This window comes from Plectropomus leopardus, chromosome 22, assembly GCF_026936395.1.
Source record: "Plectropomus leopardus strain MGB_pleo_1.0 chromosome 22, ASM2693639v1, whole genome shotgun sequence".
NCBI classification, from domain to species: Eukaryota; Metazoa; Chordata; class Actinopteri; order Perciformes; family Serranidae; genus Plectropomus; species Plectropomus leopardus.
In genome coordinates, this window is record NC_142197.1 from 11,445,732 (window position 1) to 11,470,063 (window position 24,332).

Below are 24,332 nucleotides of genomic sequence, written 5' to 3' on the forward strand. Positions count from 1 at the left end.
GCACGTGCTGGCAGGCACAGTGCACACCTCATCAAACATTATATTAAAAAAGATCACTCACAAAGTGTCTCTGCCTATAAACAGAAGGTCTGTGTTTGTGTTTAGTCTTCTGTATACACACTTGTCTCATTATTGGCCTCTCTCATGTGTCTGTATATTTGTTTATGTGTGTTTGTGATTGGTTTGATAAAATTGGCAACGCTCCACTGAGCACATAAGTGATGGTTTTTCTTCTCTCCTCTGTGTGCATGTGTGTATGCTGCATGTGGTGCGTGCGTGTGTGTGTGTGTTTTCATTTGTGTGTGTTTAGGCCAAGCAGCTGGGGGCCAGAGAAGCAGACCTAAACAAGCAGGATGCTTTCTACAGGGAGCAGGTGGCCCGGCTGGAGGAGAGGGTAAGAAACAGTTTGCACCGCCTGAGAAATGCCTGTATATAGATATCAGCTATTGAAGGAATAATTTGGATTTTTTTTAATTGGGGTTGTATGAGGCACTTATTCATAGTCATTAGATGATGGTTAATGCACCTGAAGTTTGGAGTAACAAACAGGAATACTTACACGGAAGATCAGTAATATACTGCTGTAGAGGGTAACAGCAAATTACCAGTTTTGTCCATGGAATTTGGTGGCTTAGAAGAGAGGGATATAATGCCTTCAGTTCCTGTCAGAAAAAGCTGTTTGATGGCAAGGTAAAGTTTTAAAAATATAACAAGCACTAAAACAGATATTGATCCTTTATTAGGAGGCTTAAAAAATGTTTTGCGGTGGCTCCTGACCACAAAAGTACATTGCTTATCTCCATGGCAGTACTCCAGCCTTGGGTTGCACTAAACATCATTTACAGTAGGTATTACACTGACTACAACCTGACGTCTTGACACGTTCAATGCTCACGTGACAGGTTCCATCCAGTCGCGTTCCCAAGTGACACCACCCTTGCATGTATTGGATGCGGTAGGTGCTGTCCGGCCATCCGCCTGCGTATAATTGCTCGGCAACCTGTTCTGTTCGGCCACATTCTCACTTGACGCTGTCTAGCGGTGTCCCAGTCGCACGGGAAAGGTGTCTTTTGGCGCACTTGCGCCAAAAGCACGGACAGAGTGGCACTATTTGACGAGTGTGCAATGACGACAGGCTGGCTATACATACCGTGCATGTGTATTTGACACATAATCATTGCAAAGTTTTGCTCCACACTTAACTACAAAAAGGATTTATAAAAATAAATAATAAAATAAAACCAAAGCAAAGCGCAACTACTGAGATTATCCCAAGGTGAAGGACAGAGTTTCCAAAAGTGAAGCAACTTTCTATTTTAGAACAGAACACAAAGTAAAAGCTAAATGCTGCATTATACACTCACCAAGTCAGATGACATCATTGCTATTTTTAAGAACATACATCATGTGCTGCAGCTCCAGTTTTTCCCTGGGGAAAAGTTTTCATAACTTACCTCTGTTCGTGTATAATGCGACACAAAGCAATGCACATAGAAATGCACGTATTGGTATACACACAAACAAGCGCACAGATTAATGCACACAGTTCAGACCGCGTACACAGTAAGCTCGGTCATCACGGGGCTCAGCCAAAGTACAGGCACATTTATTCTTTTTCTTCATCCCTCTGCCCCACTGTTTTTGTTATCATCCCTCAACTTAAACTCTGCACGCCTTCCCCCTGTGTGCTGTGCATCGCTCTCTCTTTCTTTTTCTCTGCCTCTCAGTAATTGTCTCTCCGCTGCTCTTTTTGCTCTGCGGCCCTCTTTTTTTCTTTTAATTTCCACCCTCCATCCATCCGCTTGAAGGATAAAGGGTTACATCTCATTCAGCCCTGTGTGTGTCCTCCTGTCCCTGAAAATGACACTACCCTGATGGTCCTTTTCAAACCAGCGTCCTATGGAGGGGGACAGGGGTCAGCTGCCGAGCTTAGCCCACTTCAAATGGCAGCTCCGTGCTGGTCCCAGAGAGAGCCGCCTGCAAGGCAGGCAGCCAGGGTCAAATGCCCTGCTAAAGTGTGCTTAAAGAGGATGCCCTCATGCTGCTCTCAAATCACAAGTGTATCTTTGGAAGAATACAATGCCCAATTTAATGTGCTTAAAATGGCGCCTTCATGCTGGCAAGGAGTTTTCTCCCCTTTGAAGGGTGAAAAAAGTCAAAGGCTCTCTATAGTGAAAACAAAACATTGTGAAGACAGATATTCACTGAGGAGGAGGGGAGCAGTCACATATTCTTGTACGTAGAAGCTTACATGAATACAATGGTTAAGCCACTTCCTTGTTTTCTGTTATCAAAAGCCCTGACGAAGACCTACAGGGTTGAAACCTGTTGGCTCTTTTAAAGATTACTGCTTTTTAATATGTTCATTCTCACTGATATATTTTTGAAAGCCCTTTCTCCAAGATATTACATTTAAATACAACTTATCCGACAGAGAAAACACATTTTGAGGGAAACGTAATTCCAAACAATTTATGTTTTCTATTAACATAATGAGGAATTGTTACTAATTAATATATTTGGCAAGTTGCAAAAGTGTTTACACTGTACCCGCACAGCATTTTGCTTTTATTACTGTTTTTCTTGACTTTCTTAGCCTTCCCTATCCTTACCCAGAGTGCTTTCGATGCCTTAACCAAAGATAGGAGTCTGGACACAAACCCGAGGTTCTGATGTCACGGTCCTGCACTTTGTACCAGACAGCGATTACATTGCCTTAAATACATAATTTAAAAAGCAGTATAGTGACATGCAAAAATTATTTCTGGGAGACAGGGTTGATTTTTGAAGTCACTGAATGGTTTTCCTTTGTTTCCTATGATAATTAACTTTTGTGATAACCAATCTTGTTTAATATTTTTAGAATTGATTTGTTAGTTCCCATCAAACAAAAGACACTTCCACCTTTGGGGTTAATAAATCTTGCAAATTTTACTTCCTTTACTGCAGTGAATTCTTCAGCCAAGCCAGTGGGTACTGATTGTTGGTGGACTTCTGTTAAATTTTGAAAGTGCGTTGCTCTGCACAATTCTGGTTGGGTAGTGGAGGGGAGAGGACGCCATTTGCTGACGTCAAGAAAGAAAGACAAAAGACTAAAGTAAGACATGGACATAATGTGAGATGTAGGCATGTTCTCTTGTTGCAATTGAGCTTCTCTCGTCCATTTCCTCAGCTCATATTGCATTATTACATCGATGGACTGTGTAGCTCTACTGTGTCGCCCTGTATAGGAGCAAATGTGAGTGCTGATGGTGGAAGCGATGAGTCCCAACTAACACAGGCAGTATCGACTACGGGCAGTGACCATCCATCAGCCACATTGGCCTCAGGTCAATATTCCTCAGATCAAAGTGTCAACAAATCACCTTCACACCTCCGAGAGAGATAGAAGATTGAGAGAGCAAGAGGGACAAGGAAAAAGATATTCTTAGACGACAGAAGCTAGACTGGAAAAAGAGAAACTAGAGATTCAACACAAGGAAAGACAAGATGGAAAAGAAAAGACCAAACGGCAAAAGACAAATTGGAATTAGAGAAATTTCTACCTGAAAAACTATCACAAGGAATTGTGACAAAGTGACATTTGTTAGTAAGGGTGGACAAGAACAAGAAAAGGATGAAAGTAAAAGAAAGAGACCGAACGTGGAAAAAAAAGATTAAATGTCACAGAATGATAAAGAACAAGAGAGTAAAAGAAAAGGTTGAAAGAGCTCTACAACCCATCATTGTATCTTCAAAAAAAAAAGGAGGCAAGTGTGAGGAACTGGGAATGGTAGACGCAGGAATGGTCTGTTAATATGAACAGTGTGCACTGCTTTATTTATTGATTTGTGCAGAGAAATTAAGATGTAAAATAATTATATATCAAAGCACTACGTCCTAAGAAATTGCCCACAAACCCCAATATTTCAAGCTTAAAAAATGTTATCAAGATTTATGGCCTGTGGTGACAAAATGCAGCAGAAGTGGCGACCATGTGTGCGTTTTGATGTGTACGTATTGTGTGATGGCGTGTGATCCTGCGTGTAACTCAGGATCAATGGTGGGCATATTGCATGTTGTCTTACTGTGCAGCAAGCGGCTTGGGACTCCATGGGGGGTGAAGTTTGTTTGGACTGTGTTAATAACGCTCCTTTTTCATGTCCTGGCCACAGTGCTTCGTTGGCTGTCTTAGCCTCTCCTCGCTCCCTGTGCTCTTCGGCCAACGTCTGCCCGGCACCATTCCAAACAAAATCATCAATTTTGGCATGTTGTATTCCTGTGCACTCACTTTAACTCCTCCTTGGTTAACAGTGTCCACTGCAGAAGAAAGAGCTCAATATTATATAGACAGTACAGACAGTAAATTAACAAGAAAATAAAAACAGACAAACAGCTAAGCAATTGTGTAATGTATAACTTTGTATAACTTAACAATAACACATGAACATAAGGAAAACTACGCAGCTTCAAAATCAGTCACATGATATTACCGACCATTTTCAAGTGATAGTTGTACTGGTGGGTGGTGAACAAGGCTGTAGTTCCTTGAACCAATCTGTGTTGGTGTAGTTATCAAAGCCCAGTGCCGTGCTTCTTTTTGGTCATAAACTCCACATTTTGCCGTGACAAAACACTGAATTTGATTTCACTTAGACTACACTGCTAGCTTAATATTATCTCCCATCACACTGTTCACCCTCCCTCGCTCTACCTCAGGATTCCCCTAGCATCTTGCCCACAAGCAAAAAGAGGCTCCAAAAGAGAGTGAGAGAATATAAGTCTGATATATATTACACGTCTGTTCCAATCCAACATGGCCATTCATCAGAGGGGCTTCCAGTGACAGGCCATCACCAGGCTCCCGGGCAGCTCAGCCTGCTGCCCGTGCTGCTGCCGCTCATTGGGGCCACAGCTACCAAATAGCCCCTGAAAACAATATCTATATATTTATTACATTTTCACTCAATACCTGCCCTGCTGTAAAACAATCTCATATTTAACAATCAACTTGCCCATGTTTTTTTTTCTTCTCTCTTTTCAGCCCTCCCTCCTCGCCACATCTGTCTCTCTCTCTCTCTTTTTTTTTTGGAGTGGTGTTTTTTTTTTGTCTCCATACCGCCATTTCTTTTTTTTCCAGAGGATTTTTCTTTTTTTTTTTCTATCTTTCTTTTCGCCTTGTATATCGATGAAATTGGATTTTTCTGCTCTCCCATGGAGGACAATCACTGCAGCAATTGCCATCTCATAGCAAAGTTCCACAGTTCTGTGAAAGGAAGAAATACAGAGGAAAGGGCATTAAAAAAACAGTAATAGCTTCTATATCTCTATCTCTGTCCCTGTCCCTGACTTGGTATCTTCATCACTACCTCGGCCATTTCTCCACCCCTTTTCTTCTCAGTGTTTGCACCTTGTCCCTCTCTCTGGAGACTGGAGCTCGAAATCTAAGTACATTTTTTCTGTTAAAAATTCAAAAATTAGAGCAAGGGTTTCTTGCTTGAATTGTTGCTCTGTTTAAGCTGTAAAGATGTTTTAGAAAGTCTCTCTCACTGTGAAGCGATCAGTTTAGTCTCTGCGTCTCTGCTAGTTGTATGACTGGAGACACAGTAATCCAGAGTGAAGACATGACAGTGTGCTGCAGTGTCGAATTATTGTGTCTGAGACTGTTTGCTGTTACAGACGCATGATGGGATTCACAGGGATTTAACGGGAAGTCTTTTCAAGGAATGGCGATTTCACAACAACAGAGCGGCACTTTAGTTTATGTAAAAAAAATGAAAAAAAAAACAGCAGTAGCGCTCCACAAGCCAAAATAATAACGTTGAGATACAACTTTTAAAATGTCAACTTGTAGGGCTCAGATTTTTTTGGCACTTCTACTTTGGCTTCATTTTACAGCCCCTGAGGTTGCCACTTTGCGTCAGGATGTGCCACCCTGGGAATGTTTGCCACAGATCACGTCCTTCCACAGACTTTGTATGCAGTGGCCACATCTAAAATTTACCTTAGTTAGAGGCGATGTTAGACAGATTTAGTTACCTTTCACTAAAAATGTGTAAGGAGAATAGACACAATAACAGTTTACCAACCTCTTAAGTCTCCTTATGAGCAAGTTGAGAGTCAGACAGCAGAAGTCTAATTTTCCCCAGCTCTGCAGAACAGTAATGTTGGACATGGTGGGGTTTCTCCCCATTTTCTGCCCTCCTGCTCAGCAGCAGATAAGAGAAAGGAGCCATCAGTACAGGGAGTTATTTGTTTTATTCATTAAAAATTGGAGGCATTTTCTCCAAATTGAGCTGGAGCCTGTGTTGGGGTGCAGCTTCTATCTTCTCCATATCGCTGCAGTGCATTAGCAGTAATGACTTAATTTGTCTGTGACACCCCCCACCAGCATTTTGTTTGGCTCCAGATGAGCTAAAAACTCAGTGGAAAGCAAATAGAATAAATAGGATGAAAATAAACAGTGTTTCAGAGGTAGACTGCACATACACAGGGTGTACACGGACCGAGGCTCTGGTAGCTACACAGTTTTATTCATTCAGTGACAAAGAATTGCTCAACACCAATCAAAAACATCTTTCTGTGAGACTTGAAACAAGGTTGTGTTTTGCAGCTCCCTTAAGAGATTTTATTTTGGCCCGGGGAGAAATGTTTTCAACCAAAGTGAGTGCAGTCTCTCCTGCGGGCTTACAAAAGGTCAGGGCTACTCTGTAAATCAGTCAGGGCAGCAGCAGGAAATCACAATTTGACACCACTCAGTAATCACACAAATTACACTCTTCTCTTTGCTCCCTGTACGTGTCAATGTTTATATCTCGCCACCATGGTATGTTTTGGCAGCATGTCCACACATGTACCCACGCTGTGTGTGTTTGTGTGTGTGGGTGTCAGCGTGAGCATTGTTTGTGTGTGTGTATTGTTAAGTGTTCATGCAATCATTGTCACCCATGGCCTTTTGTCCTCTGAGGTGGATTAGTGCTCTGATTAGTGCCAGCTCCGCCATTTAGCAGGTATTATTACCTTATACTTAGTATTCTAGACAGAGACCCAAATCCGGTGCTTTCCGACTCTCTCTTTCTCTTCCAATGGCTCAATCTCGGCACCCAGGAGAAGTCTTATTCTTGCCTCTTTAGCAGCGCCAAAAATCTCTTTTTAGTCTTTTTATCTGTGAATAAGCTTTTCTTTTAAATCCTTTTTCCTCAGCTCTTGACAGTTTCTTTGTCTACGCTGAAAACCACTTGATTCAAGGCCAAGAGGGCATAGATACAACAGGAGCTTACAAGTTAACTCTTAAACTTTGGGCAGACTTCTTTACTGTGTTTTACATACAAACTAATGTCTGCCTGAGGGACAACTGCAGAGGGTCGGTGTTGTATTCAGACCACTTCATTTTTCCACATTATGCTGCATATTCAACCCTGAACATGTATCTTGGATGTGTGATGAGTTTGTTTTTTTTTCTGGAGTTCATGACTTAATATTTACTCATGGGACCCTACAGAGGCATAAATCATCTCCAATCAATTAAATTTGACACATTTGGACTTGAGACATCTCTTAAGTGATCAGGAAGCAAAATGTGGCCAATAAATGTGATGTGTCATAGCAAAGGGTCTGAACATATGTAAATAAAGCAGTTTTTTGTTTCAGTTTAATACATATAATGTTATACATATAATACATAAATAATCTACACAACTATAGTTATTTTTCTTTTGTAATGAAGACAAGTCTGCATCATGGTGTCAAAAATATTTTAAATTATGTCTCTACAGAATGTTAAATAGTGAAGGACTCTGACTGCGTTACAAACCCTTAGTGTCCATCCAAATGAAGAGGACTCAAATCTGTATCAGACCTTTTGTCAGCGTTGTCATGTCCCATCTTCTTTTAGCTCTACAACACATGACTATTGATCTTTTCAGCAGCGCAGTTCATTCCTATTGATCTTTTCTGAACTAAGATGAATGTCTTCCCTGCTGGAAGGTTAAGTCAGGGCAGATGGGACCACGAGGTTTACATTTGTCACATTTCATCTGTATCTGTAATTTATGCAGGATGATTCTGGTTTCTAAAGAATGTGATGTTGGTAGATCAGCTGGTTGCTGATTTTGTGTGCTTTTTCCACAACAAATTATTTTCCTCAAGTTGTTTTTAGGCTTTGGTTAAGTTGTATGCAGCTCAAGGCTAATTTTTCCTCTTGTAAAGGGGATGTTTTGCTAATATGCAACCAGCTTTGTATCGCCATGTGGGTAGTATGTGTAAATGAAGTGTGGTAAACTTCTCTCCATCTTACCAGATCTCCCTTTTCATCTTTTAGTTAATTCCAGTGGATTTTTGTAGGCTCTTGAGATGTTGCTTGACTACAGATTGTATTTTTCAAACTACCAGGGACACTACAGACTATAAAAGCAAATCGAAAGACAGAGCTGCCCCTTTCTTTCTCTTTATCCTAAAAGCCAATAAAAACTAAGTATTGCTGATCAAATATAAGCCAAGATTCTGTTACTATATCTATTTCTGACCTGAAACATGTTTTAGTGCACTGTTTGGCCTGAATTGAGAATTTGTGAACAAGATATGGTTGTAATACTGTTTAATGTGTTGTAAAAACGGAGACTACTGAAAATACTCAGTTCCTATGGCAAAACTAGGCAGTGCTCATCAAATATAAACCAAGACTCTATTCCTGTGTTGCCTATTTCTCACCTAAAATGGTTCTAGAAACCTATTGTAGTGCACCATTTGACTGTAGATTGTTGGTTACCAGCCAGGTGTTTCCTGTGTCAAAACAGAGAAGCTTGCATTACATCACTCACCAGCAGGAGCGCTTATTGGTCTGGTGTGGCGCAATGCATTCTGGTAGTTGTAGATTTTCTGTGTCGAGCAAAACCCCTTTTCTCTGTTGTTTCTGGTTACGTAGCACCAAATTCAAAAATATTTGCGTCTTTTTCATAGTTTCAATATTATAAGAAGACCATCTTTATAGCAATTAAATACTTCTTTGACAATGCATAGATAAGATAGAACGACATTTTGAATTTCCATTGTTAACCCTGAGAAGTCTTTGTTTCTCGCTCTGCAGAAAACCAGGCTGTTTTCTGCTGAATGCATGATTTTTCTTTATTCTTTAAGACCTGCTCATGATTTTGGCTAATTATGCTCTGAGCGATTATTAACCCAACACTAGATCATAGTGTGCTGTGTTTGTTGCTCAACATTAACCCAACAGGAAATGGCACAAACCCCTAATCCCTATATGTGTCCAGAAAATAATTCTGTGCTTGTGTGAACTATGCTGTTAAAGTGAATGTATTCTTGTTGTTAAAGTGGAGTGCTTCACAGGAAGGCATTGGCACCAGTAAACATTGTCTGTTTTGCCCCCTGGATCAAACGTCATGCGACTCTCAATCAAACCATCCATCACACTTTACAACCTCTCACCATTTGATCATAAATGTGCATAACAGCCGCCAAGGGCTGACAGAACAGATCTTCCCTGAGTAGTATAAATGGTATGAGAACCATGTTATATGGTCATGTTTGAGGAGGTAATTCGGGTTGAGGGGTCCGACTGTGGGTTCATTTGCTATGGGTCACTGGGGGATTATGACTGGTGGTCTGTGCGTTGTTTACTAGAGACCCTCTGACCTTACAGGATTGCTGCCTGTTATTACAGCAGTAGTTTTGTGAGAGGATAAGCACAAACGCACACATAAACACACAAATACCCATAATTCACACACACACTCACACAGAGAGGCAAGCATGTGTGGTGTGCATGCACACACACACAAAATAGAAAAATGGCAATATTTTTTACAGTAGCAGATATCTAAGTATATACTCTATACAAGAAAGAAAATTCTATTTATAGTTATTATGATATACAAATAAAAAGCATTATTATTATTATTATTATTAATATCAATATCAATTTTTAGCATTTTTTTCAGGTAATTTCTATGTTTTTTTGTTTGTTTGTTTGCTGCATTTCTTTTTTTGCTCATTTTAAAGTAATTTTCTTTCAATTCTTTAAACTTATTTTGGGGTCATTTCTTGTTAACCAGCTCGTTGCTGTCTTTCCATTTTTTGAAAGACATCAAGCCAATTTGCTCAGATAGCAAAGGTTTAATATTCCTCGTCATAAAGTTTAAATGGAGTTTGAGTGACAGTAGATGTGTAGGCTCAGCGGCACTGTCGGTAGGATGATATCAGATCTGAACTGTTGCATGGCATCACTTTGCTGAAATGTTTCCTTTTGCCTAAATAGCTTCAGCCTTAAAGCTGGAACGATGTGAATAAATTGGATGGACTTTTTTTATATAAGAGATTACAATCACATTTTAATGCATTTATCTCACTCACTGGCTTTTTCTTTCTCTGTCTCTCTGCAGAGTGCTCAGTTCTACAAGGTCACCACGGAGAACTACCATAAAGCTGCAGACCAAGTGAACGCCAAGTTCAGGTGAGTTTAAAGGCAGACAATCCAAAGTAAGTCAAAGGCTTTAACACGCATACCAGCAGTTGAAGTTTAACCTATTCTCCACATTTACCTTAAGATCTTTCACTGTTGCTTTATTGTCATTTAAAACCTTTTTTGTCACGCATAGTACGTGTTTATTTTATTATCTCGGGTAGGCTGTCCAAAAGTATGCATTCATTTAAGATTAGAAGTCTGTGTGGATTAGTGAGTACACTATTGAATTATGCTCGCCTCATTCTAACCGACGTCTTTCAATCAGAATCACATTAGCCTGTCCCATTAGCGGATGTTGATGATGTGGTTCACTGACAAGCCTGATTGCATGTTGCTGATGGCTGACAGGACTTTTCTTGTGCTCCACTTTCTTTGTTCATAGAATATCATTTATTCTTTGACTCAATCTTCAACAAGTCCAGGGTCAAACAGGATAATCAAATAATGTGTAGCAGTTTAATAACATGGACACAGTTTCTTACGTCAAGGCATAAAATGTGAGATAACCTCTGTGCTGCAGAAAATAAGTCCACAACTCATTTGCCCTCTCTTACATTACTTATAAAATAAGTATCAATAGGATCTTTGCCATCTATTTTTTTATCCAAAGCGCATAACCGTTAGTATATGTGAGGTTCTCATTGATAGTTATGCTTAGGGAGTCTGCAGGTCCTTAAAAAGTCTTCATTTTATAAATATTAGGCCGTAAATGTCATTAAATACTCCAACTAATTGTCCTCTCTATCCACTGACATTTTGTGCTATTTCATTTGTCCATCTTTTAATTTTCTTTTTGTAAAAAGTGAGTCACGCTCTTATTTGTTAAATCAATATTGCAACTGACACCAATACTGCCTCTTTACATTGTACTTGTACTTACCTGTTACCAAATCTAGATTAACCTGACTCACTCTAACAACCATATTGCTACATAAAACCATGAATGAATTACTGAACAGGTCTACCAGACACGGGCCTTAAGTGTCAGAGGGCCCCCTGGCCGTCACCATCAAGATGTCATCAGGGAGCATGTACCAACCAGGAAGACATGTGAAATGACCACAAAGAAACCGAAAAAAAACACAACCAGAAACAAAACCATCCTAAGGAGACAAAAAATGACAACATAGAGACACAAAATTACCAAATAACACATAAAATGACCTCAAATAGAAACAAAATTGCATTTCTAAATGCTGACAAAAAGACACAAAACAACCACAAGGAGACACAAAATAACCGAAAGAGAAATAAAATAATCTCAATAAATGCAAAATTACACCAAAGATTCCCTAAAAAAAGCAAAAAAAGACACAAAAACTACAAGGAAGAGACAAATGACTAAAAAGAGTTGCAAAAAATAAATAAAAGTACCTCTAATAGACACAAAATTACCACAAAAATACGCAAAACAGTGACAAGGTGAAACAAAATGACTAGAGACACAAAATGACTATGAAGAGAAACAAAATTGCTTCAAATAATCCCAAACACAAAGACACAAAACAACCACAAAAAGAAACAAAATGACTAAAAAAGACATCAAGTAACCTCAAAAAAACACTAAAAGTGATTCAAATGACCAAATGAGAGAATATGATGAGTATTTGTCCAAAAATCTATCTTTAATATGATAAACAGTTACCTTGAAACGGTCTTGAAAGCATTTATTTTAAGTGTCTGATACCTGTAGACATGCTGTATGCTACACTACGCCACTAAATACATGTTAAAGTCACACTGTGTATTGAAAAAAAAAAAGGTTACTTCATTGAAGGTGTTAACAGTGTAGGTAATGTTTAACTTCCAAGCAGTCATGCATGTAGCATGTATCCGACTCATATATGTAACTCAAGAAGTTGCAGAATCGCTCTCCATCAGTGTTCCATCTGTCTTCTTAATAGGAGGCCATTAGGCTCCATAGTAATGTAGGGAAAGTGGATGAGGAGCCTGCAGGAGGTGGGGCAGGAACGGGCCCTGGCTCTGAGCTCTCCTCCAGGGAGGCTAGGCTAATTGTGTTAGCTTGTCATTAGCTGGCGCTAACACCGGGATCATTGTCTCCCTCAGAAATGCTGGAAACTGATTAGCCTAGCCCACCGGGGGTTTCGCGCTAGACTCGTGGAAGCCGGAGCTGAGACTTCCCAAATCACATTAAAGAAGGGAAAAAAACCCACTGGAATAACATTAGTGCCAAATGACAGTGCTAACTGCAAGCGAGCGCTGGGCTAACGTGCTGTTAGTCATGTGACACGGGGCTTTGCATGGAGAGCAGTGATTGGCTGATTGGATTACAGGAGGTGCATTAGCAAGGTTGTGACTGGATTCAATTGTGGAAAGGTAGAGGCAGAGGGAGTGTGTGTGTGTGTGTGTGTGTGTGTGTGTGTGTGTGTGTGTGTGTGTGTGTGTGTGTGTGTGTGTGTGTGTGTGTGTGTGTGTGTGTGTGTGCGGGCTAATGAAATGGCGGGAAGGTCTGGTGTTACAAGACAGGGGCATGGATGCATTGAGGGGATCAGAGCTGAGGGTTAATTGGATTTAACAGGGCGTGTTTGGCCCGTCTTTGTTTATGTGTGTGAGTTCATGTGTGATGGTGTATGTTTGTATGCACTCATATGTTCCTCAAAGCTCCCTCTCTTATGACAGAGGCCCTACAGAGATAAGATGCTATCTGCGGCCTCTGCTGAATAATAACCGAAAACATTTTTTGTCTCGCGCAGGCTTTTGATTTCCTCAAAGTTGAAAATGTCCCCCAGAGATAAAAAAGGAAAAAGAAAAGCCAAGGCCTTATCCATACTTGATAGAATTACCATTTGATATGTTAATGTGAGGATGTTATAAAGTGTGGGAGATGACATCTTTCTTATTAGAATGTCTTCATTTCCCCGCTCTCGCTCATGTCAGTGCCACTGTAAAGAGAGTGATAGTACTCCAGGGATTGATTAGTGTTAGGGCTGATATTAGGCTACGCTTTATTATGGTGAAGGAGAAGATGTGTGGGACCAGAGGAGGCTGCCTGTCAGGGGTTATTATGGCTCTATATGTGCTTTTGGAAGTTTTAATTAGGGACTGTTGGGCGGTTTGTGTGTATCGTATGATGTCAGATCGGTTGGGAATTCATGGGACTGTTATTGTTTTCAGATCAGGGAAATCAGGTCTCTCTAGAGTGGATGGGAGGAATGTACAGTATGTGTCATCGTTATATCAGCACCTGCTGTTGTGTATGCTGTTTGGACTGATACTCTATAATAGGCAACATGGGACATAATTACTGTAATTTAGAACAGGACTGTGAGAACAAGTGTTTGGATCGGGACAAAAAAGCAGCAAAAAAGCAATTCAGTTAAATAACTGAATAATAATAATAATTATAATTAATTATTATTATTATTCAGTTATTTAACTGAATTGCTTTTTCAGTGTGGGTACCCTGGTGGGGCCAAGTTTACAAACAGTAATTCCAGTATAGTATACCTTCAAAATGTACTTTGATATGTATTATACACAAGTTATATATGTAATTTACAAATAGGCGTCAGCATTTAGCCTGCGTACACATGTTCTAATCATCGCAGTGGTACAGTTTGGTCATTTTCCTTGGCAGTGTTGAAAGAAATAAATTAAAGTGTGAGAGGTAGGTACCCAAGGGATGGAAGGGTGTGTGTGTGTGTGTGTGTGTGTGTGTGTGTGTGTGTGTAAAATATTAGATGGTGTGTAGTGTTTGCGTTTGTGCGCAGTACAGCTGTTCCCTGCCGTTCCCTTGCAGTATTCCCGCCAGAGTTTTCTGAGAATGATGGAGCTCTCCCAACCGGAACGACGCTGCATCACTGTGACCTCATTACATCCACGACACACACACACACACACACACACAAAGAGACATACACATATCTACATTCTTTCACTACGTGTCACGGCTATTTCTGAATAATGCTTCAAAAACTTAGTGTCATGACAAGCTCAACATCATTACATATTTATTGTTTTTCCTCACAAAATTATGGACACATGAGCAATAGCATCTGAAGTGATTAAATGCTGCACAAACTGTATAAGTGTCTAAAATTGTTGCTATGAATCAATAATATCAACCTGCACTCAAACACATTCGGCGTACAGCTTTTCCCACATATATACGTAAATAAACACAACATGTAACAGATAATGTAATCATACAGTATTATAGACACACGCATACACACACACGAGCAAAGCTTTTATTCACTTTTGCTCTGACACAGACTGTAGATAAGAGTTGCCAGGAAAGGAGGCTATCTCTCTCCGCACCTGATTTATATCCTGCCACCTTCACCAAGAGTTGTTTATCCAAGTCTGATGCATTATCACACTGTCCAGCACTGGATGTGTGACCTTTACTGCACCACATGTATGTAAGAGTGGTAATGTGTGTATGTGAGGATGAATGAATTAGAGTGCACATGTGGATATGTGTGTGTGTAGTGTCTCGACAGGCTGCAGTGACCCGACGGGGCTTTAGTTTGAAATGCAAGCTGACAGGCATGGAGGAAAATGATCGATGTGAGATTATGCGAAAAGATGGAATGGGGAATGAAAGAACAGTGCCGTGGTCCTAAACCTCCTGTCAGCGCTAACCTTTGGTGGGGCTTTGGGCGCCTTTGTTGGAGCTGGTCACTGTGTTTGTCCAGGGTCCCTGTAGGATTGAGATGGGATAGGGACGTCTTATGTTGGTGAACGCGTGGGTCTGACAAGGCTCTGTAACACGGAAGGATTGAGACCATCATCTCTTATGTCTCCAGCTCCCTTCTCAGGTCTCAAACAGTGTATTTCTCATAGCTTTCAGCCTTGATGCTGACATTTGTGATAAGATCATAAAAAAGTAGTGTATTTTCACACTTTGGTGTTTGTGGCCAAGAGTGCATGTGTGTGTCTAAGCCAAGCATTTTTTCGGTTTCTCCCGCTATACAGTCTGCCATAGAGAATAAAATCTCATTTTAGTCTGTCACTTCACTGTCACTCCTCTCCTCCCTCAGGCTACACACTCACTTTCTTTGTCTGTTGTTTATTTTTTTTAGCGCTTTTGAATAAATCTTTTTTTAATTTAATCCAGTTGACAATAACAGCAGTCGCAGCCCTCGCTTCGTCTCTCCGTGCACACACGCAAAGGTGGAATGAGGAGGCGTGGAGCAAAACTTGTTGAATGTAAATGGCTCGTTGTTTGTCTTCATAACGCTGGTGTGTTGCGCTGCCTTGGTCAGGAGACCACACCTGTCTGTCTTCCCCTCTATACCATGTGAGAGAAAGTGGTTGGCACTTTAAGCCTCTTATAACTATAAACATTTTGCAATAAACATCTAGTCTACATTAATGGAATACTTCACCCCACACGACCATTTGTATGTCATTTACTCAGTGTTGAATTCATGAAGAAAACCTTGTTTTTCTTGCAGGCCTCTGATGAATGAAGAGTCTAAAAACCTGTTTACAAACTCACAAAATTCATGCAGTATAATCCAATCCTCATTTATATACAGTTATGCTCAGTACTTCCCAAACAGACAGCCCTTTCCAGCAGGGAACTGAACTAAAAGTGAAATGTGTATTTCTTCTTCAAAGCCAGACTCCATTGACAAAAACAGTAATCGGAAGCTGCTGGTCAACCACTGCCTAGATTAGTAAGTGTGTGTTATCGTATGACTTTGGTGTTTTAAAGACTTAGTTTGGATTTACCAAAGTCACAAAGTAGCAGAAACAAACTAAAGGTTTGAGGCATTAGTAGTCCAACAATATAACTGTTTAAAAATAACTGTTTTTGTCAATGGAGGCTGGCTTTGAAGAAGAAATACACGTGTATCATCATCATACTTTCAGTTCAATTCCCTGTCAGAGAAGGGCTGTCTGTTTGAGAAGTGCTGAGCATACGACTCGATAAATGAGACTTGGATTATGCTGTATGAATTGTGTAAGAGTTTGTAAACTGGTGTTTTGATATAGTTTTGTTGTTTTTAAACGTGTTCCCCTATGACTTTAATTCCTCAAGAATTTTCTTGCTTTTTGGAGTCTTCATTAACCAGAAGCATGCGAGAAAAAACAATGACTGTATGTAAAACGTAGAGACTAACTGATATACAAATGGTTATTTAGGGGAATGAAGTTCTCTTTTAATACACTGGGCAATATTACAAGAAAACTCTAGGGCTGTTCTGAATACCATTTTCTGGGCTCCAGAGCTTTGTCACTGATCTACGGCAAATAATTGAAGTTTCAGTTGGTGCACGAGAGGAGTAGGCGGCCACCGCCTACAGAGCATACTTACTCATATTAAATACATAATACTATACTACTACTGCTACTACTTAATCCGGGTTTTAAGATTTTTTTTTTCTTATAAACATTGACATTCAGCCTTTGCAAAGAAACAAATAAGAAATAAATTGAAAACCAAATACCTACCTAATTAAGGAATATTTGCATAGAAGGTCCATCCCAAGAAAACTGATTTGTAACTAATGTGCTGTTTCTCAAGTTTTCAGTGCAGCATTTTTTAAAAACAGGTCAAATTAATTTCAATACTTTTCTAAAAAAAAAAAAACATTCCTTCATGTCATTAAGATTGTGGACACCAGATCAGGAAATCCCTTGCAACCTAATGCAATCCTACACATGGCCGTGCAACAAAGCATTGCAGGACTATTGCGTTGTGCATTTGTTTTATCTTTCACTTTACTGAAGAGGATAAATACTCTGGAGAAAATCCAGCAGGTTTCCTGCAAAATCCACCCTGCTGCTATAAAATGTAAATAAGGTGTCAAGGCTTTCCATTTTCTTGGCAGTGCTCTTGTTTGTATAAGGGAATAAAACTGATGTCCCAAAATTAATGAAGTAATGATTTATTGATGTTTAATTGCGCCAAGCAGCACTTTTAATTACTAAAAATGACAGTTTATTTAACAGGAAAGTTATTACAAAGTACTTCAGTTAGAGTGGTCGAGGTGTTTTTCTCTGAGGTAGTCGTTGGCGAGGCAGGACAGACTGAGCGGCGCTTTGACCCCTCTGTCAGGTGAGGTTGAACCGCAGTTCTGTAGCTAGGCAACCTGGGTGCAGGGACAAGATGGTGGTCAGCCGAGGAGGCAGAAGTCAATAACTGGTTTAAAAGCTCTTCTTTCGGCCTTAAGAGCTTCGCTGTGCCGGCTGTAAAAAGCACACATGATTCGAGGTACCTGCGTGGGCACGCACACAGACACCCGATGCACATACACACCTTTTAGTGGCTGATTTAGTGACTTTGCTGCATTGGAAATGGTCAGAAACCCACTCACAGCTTTTATTGCTTTTCTGTATTCTTTGGGGTTTTTCTCATATAGTGAACAACACTGCGACATGAATGATGGAACAGAAGAGAAGTGATATGCAGCATTTCCTGGATATGCTGAAATGTGCACTGCATATTTACGAAACATTTACTTATTTTGGACAAACCTGATGATTTCAAATTGTCTCTCACAAATACAAATTCTTTGTTTTAGGTGCAAGTTTTAATACGTTTGTCTTGTTCTGCTTGAGGCCAGAGACCAGTCCCCTAAAACAAATGTCTAAAGAGGGGTCAGAGAGGACACTTGCTCCAGTTCTTTCTCCTCTCACCCACTTGGCCTTCTTTGTCTCCCTTGCTGCTCACTTAGGAACAGTGTTTTCTGTCTTAATTTAAATCTCACTCCCTCTTTGTTATCGTCTGCTTTTGCCTCCCTCGCGTACTCATACATGCTCTCTCTCTATCCATTCCTTGGCGGTCTTTTCTTCCTCAAGCTTTTCTTGACTCTGTCTCTCTCTCTCTCTCTCTCTCTCTCTCTCTCTCTCTCTCTCTCTCTCATTCAATCTCTTATCCATGCTGATGGATTTCACTGCAGGGGGTCACTCAGGTCTGCTTTTAAAAAGCAGCGTGAGCGAAATGTGTGTCATTTTTCTCCTTAACTGGATCATTTGTATTTATTTACCCCCCTCGGTACTGACGCCTGCCTTAACTAGAGAGAACATGAGGGCTTTTTAAGGGGGAACCGGCACCCACCCCTTAACCCTATTAATCCTTAAGTGGATCCAAATGATGATAAATAGAGAATGTGGTGATTGGGAACTCAATCTGGTGGCAGGCGAGGGTAATCCATACTGTCGATGGAGCTACAGTATGTGGTGTGAGTGTTGTGTGTATGTGGGCAAAGAACAAGGTAGATGTGTGAAATCTCACTAAATCAGACCTTAAAATGGGTTCTACCTGTTTCTATCAAGTGCTTTTTAATCATAATAGAAAGAAAAGTCCATTAGTTAAGGCATGTGATGGCACACTAAATGGAATCTTCTTGGAGAGGGTTGCTTTTGCCGTAATTCCCATTAAAACACAAGGAACTTTGCAGAATTCACTGCAGCAAATTGTGTGCAAAAATATTCATTTTGATAACATCGTCTTTGACAAAACATAGTAATTTAGAAAGGGTTATTGATCCTTTTTTTTTTTTTTGGTACCTAACAAAATGTGTCCATAACAACAAGTATGAAAGACAGTCCAGCATCACAAGCTGGTGGCAAATATCTCGCAAGACTGGTAATCTTGTTAACTTACTCTGTGATCAAGTTTGATCAAGCTGCCAGTTTTAGAAGCTGTGTCTTATGACTGTGTGTTATTGTTAAAATGAAAAATTAGATTCATCAGAGACACACAATACCATTAACCAACTGATCGAGGCAGCGGTAGACCAGCAGCTCCCGTATTCTGCAAAGTAAAATTGCTTTTTTTGTCAAAGGACTCTGGTGGCTTTGGAAAGCCTAGACTGATATAACAGCTTCTGTTCCCCATCAGGTAGGGCTGTCTAGTAAATTTTCCAGCCCTAATGGAGACAAACACTTATTCTTGTATCCATCAATTCTAAAACATCTTATCCCATGTTCATTTTTATGCCTCTGCACTGGTGACAGCCATGGCTGTGGGCATTATGTTTTGGAGTTGGCCGAACGTTATGTCTCATTCTTGTGAACTTAAGATTACAGGAGCGCCTTGAGAGAATCACTTAAATTTGGCACAAACAAATTTGGACCAAGGATGAACTGATCATATTTTGGTTTTCAAAGGTCAAGGTTGCTGTGACTTTAGAAAACATGTTTTAGCCCATAAGTCAAGAATTTGTAATTATGACAAAATTGTACAGTTTCTAACAGATAAAATAATGGAGTGATGACATTTTATATCCCAAAGGTCAGCTTCATTGTGACAACATAATGTTCAGCAAAAACATTTCTCTAGTCATTATTCAGCATCATAAGTCAGGAACAGAAGGGGAGACATTTGGTCAGGTACTGAATTGGTGACACTAATCTTGGGTATCCACCTTGAAAACTGTGCTGATTGTATAGATGTTCTGTGCTGTCGGGTTAATGACAGAGTCGTTGTCTATATGAGTTTAGACAGACATGGACGTAAGCTGCAACTTGACTGGTTGGTGGAGGCATACAACTGCATGGTGGTAATTCTAGTTTTAGCTAGTTGAGGTCATTTCCTACTTCTTACTACTCATTCACTGCGTGTTATGTTAGTATGTTTAGGAAGAAAGCTGTGCTCTTGCAGTTGGAGTGAAAAGTTCTCTAGAGTCAGTTTTTACAATCAATTCTTCTTGCAGGGGGCCATTGCTATTGAGGGAATATACAATATATGACTGTCTGTACACCTGCATGTCCCTTTGAGCACTCTTGCGTGTATCTGCGTGTCTTCACTCTGAGTTATAATGCATCTCAAATTATGACAGATGAACGTACATGTTTCCAGATGTGCCTCGCACTTTGTTCAACTATTGAAGCATGTTGTACCCTTAACAGAGATCTATGAATGTCATTTTAGTGCACTCGCTCTACATTGTTACAGCAGATGGTAGTCATGGTCAATATGTGTTGGTTTGAAAAATGTACTGACACTGTTCCTTGCTCAGTCCATTGGCATAACACATGCATATTGTATGAAAATCCAAACATCGATCTCAATACGTCCCCCAGCTTGCAGTCAATATGTTCTTTGAAGAATGTAGCCGTAGCCATAAACCTATCGGAATATGTCCCCTCTATGGAAATGTGCTGACTTGTGCAGCAGGGGGGTGCTTAAAAGAAAGGATCATATTAAATGATATAGGGACACCTTGAGGAGGGAGACAGACAGTGAGAGGGAGGGAGCAGGTAATCTGTTCTGCCTTATTACATGTTAAATGGGACACATTCACCCTCTCGTATCATTTCTGCCCCTCCTCTCAACCTCGTTTTCTGTTCTCTCCTGGAGGAAAACTTAACAAAGGAAGTGAGCAGAGAGCTTCAGGAGTGTTCTTTGGAGGGTCTTTCTCTGCTTCTGCTACATCTCTCTTCTCTTCTCTTCTTTTCCACCCTTTTTATCCTTCCGTGCTGCCAACAGCCATAGCCGGAGGCATTATGTTTTTGGGTTGTCCATCTATCAGTCTTTCTCATTCTTGTAAACACAATTTTTTAAGAATGCCTTCAGGGAATTTCCTCAAATTTGGCACAAATATCCACTAGGACTCAACAATGAACTGATTAGATTTTGGTGGTCAAAGGTCAAGGTCAGTGACCATATCTGTGTCATTCGTGTGAATGCAATATCTCAAGAATACCTCAAAGGATTGTTTTAAATTTGGCACAAACGTCCACTTGAACTCAGCAATGAGCTGTTAAGATTCTTTTGGTCAAAGGTCAAGGTTACCATTACCTTGCATCTCTTTCATTCTTGTGAACGTGATATCTCAAGAAAACCTTGATGGAATTTCTTCAAATTTGGCACAAAAGTCCATTTAGACTTAACAGTAAACTGATTAGATTTTGATGGTCATATGTCAAAGCTCAAAGTCACTGTGACCTCGTCTATATCATACTTAGGAACAGGATATCTCAAAAACACCTTGAGGGATTTATTTTGAATTTGGTAAATATTCACTTGGACTCAGACAGAATGGATTAGATTTCAATGAGCAAAGGTCACTGTGACAGGTCACAAAGTATGTTTTTGGCCATAAGTGAAGAATCAAGTGATAAAGTGATGACATTTATATCCAAAAGTTCAAAGGTCATCTTTACTGTGACAGTATAATGTACTGCAAAAACACGTTTCTGGCCATTATTCAGCGTCATAATTCAGGGACAGAAGGGGAGACACTTGGTCAGATACTGAATTGGTGACTCTATTCTCGGGTGTCCACCTTGAAATTGTACTGATTGTTTAGATCTTCTGCACAGATTGAGGGAAAATGTGTGTAAAGCATCCATGTTTTCATGGACATGGATGTAAGTGCAACTTGACTGATTTGTGGAGTCCTAAAAGCACGAGGCTGTAATTCTAGTTTTTTCCTGCCCTCTGTCTCACAAACACATTGTCCATCTCTGTCTCAGTTTCTCTAATAAAGCATCTTTTCTCAATGGAGCACCCCCCTCCTCTCTGTCCTCTTTCTGTTCTCGCTTTGTCTCTCTTTCCCTCGCTTTCTTTGCTTTGTGATTTATGACGCAGAGCAGAGAAACTATAATGTAGATATCTAAACCAACCTTACCACTGCCATTTCATTCCTATCAGTGCATCAAAGCAATAGGAACCTGCTTGGTGTGTGTAAGTGTGTGTGGTGGGGGTTGGGATGGATAAGGTGTTGTTATAGAGACCTTTACTGATACTGATGGCATGAGGGGAGACCCCTATATGACTGTTCAGATTTACCCTCCCTGGGGTACAGGGGTAAAGCACACACAAACATACATGCACAGATTCACACACACACAGTGCAAATAATAACCAACTGCATGTTGCTCTATTTGTTTCAGTGCCTCCCACCACATGCAGCTTTATTAAATATCCTGTGAACCTCTGGGGTTTGAGCAAGGGAATAAAAGAGCAAGAAGATAGAGATGGTGTAGAAAGGGAAAGTGAGGGTATGGGTAGCAGTGGCCGCCTCTATAACCTGTAGAATAATCTATACAAAAGTGTCACCAAGAGGGTTTAATAATATAGTCCCTTTTTTTGATCAGAGATTTATCTAAGGGGTCAGGGGATAAGAAAAACTACAAAATTCTGCTGCAATAGAATTCTGTTTTAAGACATTTCACTGTTAAATTATGCATAGTTTTACATCCTCAAGCCGCTAAAAACGATTCAAATTAAACACTCTGAGAAGGAAAATCGCCCTTCATGGACATGCACTGTTTAAAAAGTAGACATTGCTTCATAAAAAGGGATCAGAATCAGAAGAGTTTGGAAACCACTCACCAATACAAAGACTACTGTGGCCCTGTTTACACCAGGTGTTAATATGCATCTTGGTCGATCAGATCACAGGTGGACAGCTCTAACCACAGGTGTGAATGCCCCCAGTGTGTCGTCAGTTTATCTTGGGAACACATTGAGAGGTGGTCTGGGCCACATTTAGCCATATTCTATTAGCAGTGTGTATGCTAATGTATCTCGGGGCACATTGAAGGACCACCTACTGAGGTGACATATGTATGAACATTTTCCATAACATATAAACATATGAGTGCATCAAGCATCTTGGTTTGCCTGTACCACGCCAATGAATAGACCCTGTCTGCATTATTTTAATTTTGCCTGCGTGCCAAGGTCTTTGCAAACGTCTTTTTCTCCTTCACAGGAAGTGCACTTGTACTTCTTCTAACTTTTTTTTGTGAGACTGGACAAGAGAAGTGCATTGCAGCTTCCTGCTGGTTGAATACAACACATTTGGTTTTTGCAATCAAAATTATGTACGTGGTTGTTTTTGTACAGAATGGGGAAGTGAGATCTGATCACAAGTGGTCAATCCAGATGCATTCTAATGCCATTTGTGAACAAACAGACTTAAGAATGATTTAAACTTACTTACCGTATAAAAAAAAAAAAATTGATACAAAGCAACATGTGGACAGAGATTTCTTTTCACCATATTACATATTTGTTCACTTCTACCATTATTAAAATGTCTTCACTGTGTCCTAGGGTCCTCTGTAGCTTGAACGACGCCACATTCTCCCAAATGTGGTCCTACACCATTCATCTATATTTGGAGTCTTTAAGAAAACATGCACAAATATGGACAAAATGAACGCACAGTACGGATAGAGGGCTTCATGCATATAGGTATTATTATCTAACATTAGGCATAAACAAGCCCATAGAGCCATCCACATGTGAACAGATCACCTCAGATGCTTATTAATACCATGTGTAAACAAGGCCACTGTCTTCTTCTTCTAAACCAGACCTATATTCATTTACAACCTGTTAACCAAAACCTAAATTCTACCTTTAGACAAAACCAGGGCTGAAAAAAATGTCGAAATGCCTCTGGCCTTCTTTTTCACTTCCTGTAAATCATTTAAACAAACCAAAAACCAACAAAAAAAAGAGGTTTTGCTTAGGAAATGTGATACAGTCTTGATGTTTATGAATGCCTTGCTGCTCAGGTTACATGGGAACTGGATGACTCATAGTTGTTTTTGACTATATTTATAATTATACCCTCTGATTCCCACAGTGGAGGAATCTAATGTGTATCCACTTTGCAGTGTTTTGCTTCTGATGCTCTGAATTCAAAATGAAGAACCTAATGTTTTTCTTGTTTTTTGTGCTATTTGATATAGTGTAGCTATGTAGGGAGGTAGTGTTGGTGCATGCTGTAATTATATACAGGGATCAAAATTCCCCCCAAGCTTGCCTAAAACTGAGCACAATAACTTGAATGTATTTCCATAACTAGACTGAAAGAATTTGGTGATCACCTGAGGCCAATAACTGACTTGAAAAACAAAAGGCTTTCTCTTTCAGAATAGTTTAATTGTGACCACAAGTCTATAGCACAAGTATAATATTTGCTCTGGTATA

The 24,332-nt window shown here is 40.0% G+C and overlaps 1 protein-coding gene across 5 annotated transcripts in view; it reads left to right on the plus strand.

Moving 5' to 3' along the window:
• The window catches only part of chchd3a (coiled-coil-helix-coiled-coil-helix domain containing 3a), a 122,403-nt gene that overhangs the window by 56,488 nt on the left and 41,583 nt on the right, over positions 1-24,332 (plus strand). For all 5 annotated transcript variants that reach the window (XR_015775493.1, XR_015775494.1, XM_088072604.1 and 2 more), the window contains 2 exons: positions 311-394; positions 10,377-10,447. Coding sequence is in view for 3 of the 5 variants with exons in the window: in XM_088072604.1 (XP_087928730.1) it covers positions 311-394; positions 10,377-10,447 (155 nt within the window). In the remaining 2 variants the exon portion in view is untranslated. The remainder of the gene's footprint in view (positions 1-310; positions 395-10,376; positions 10,448-24,332) is intronic.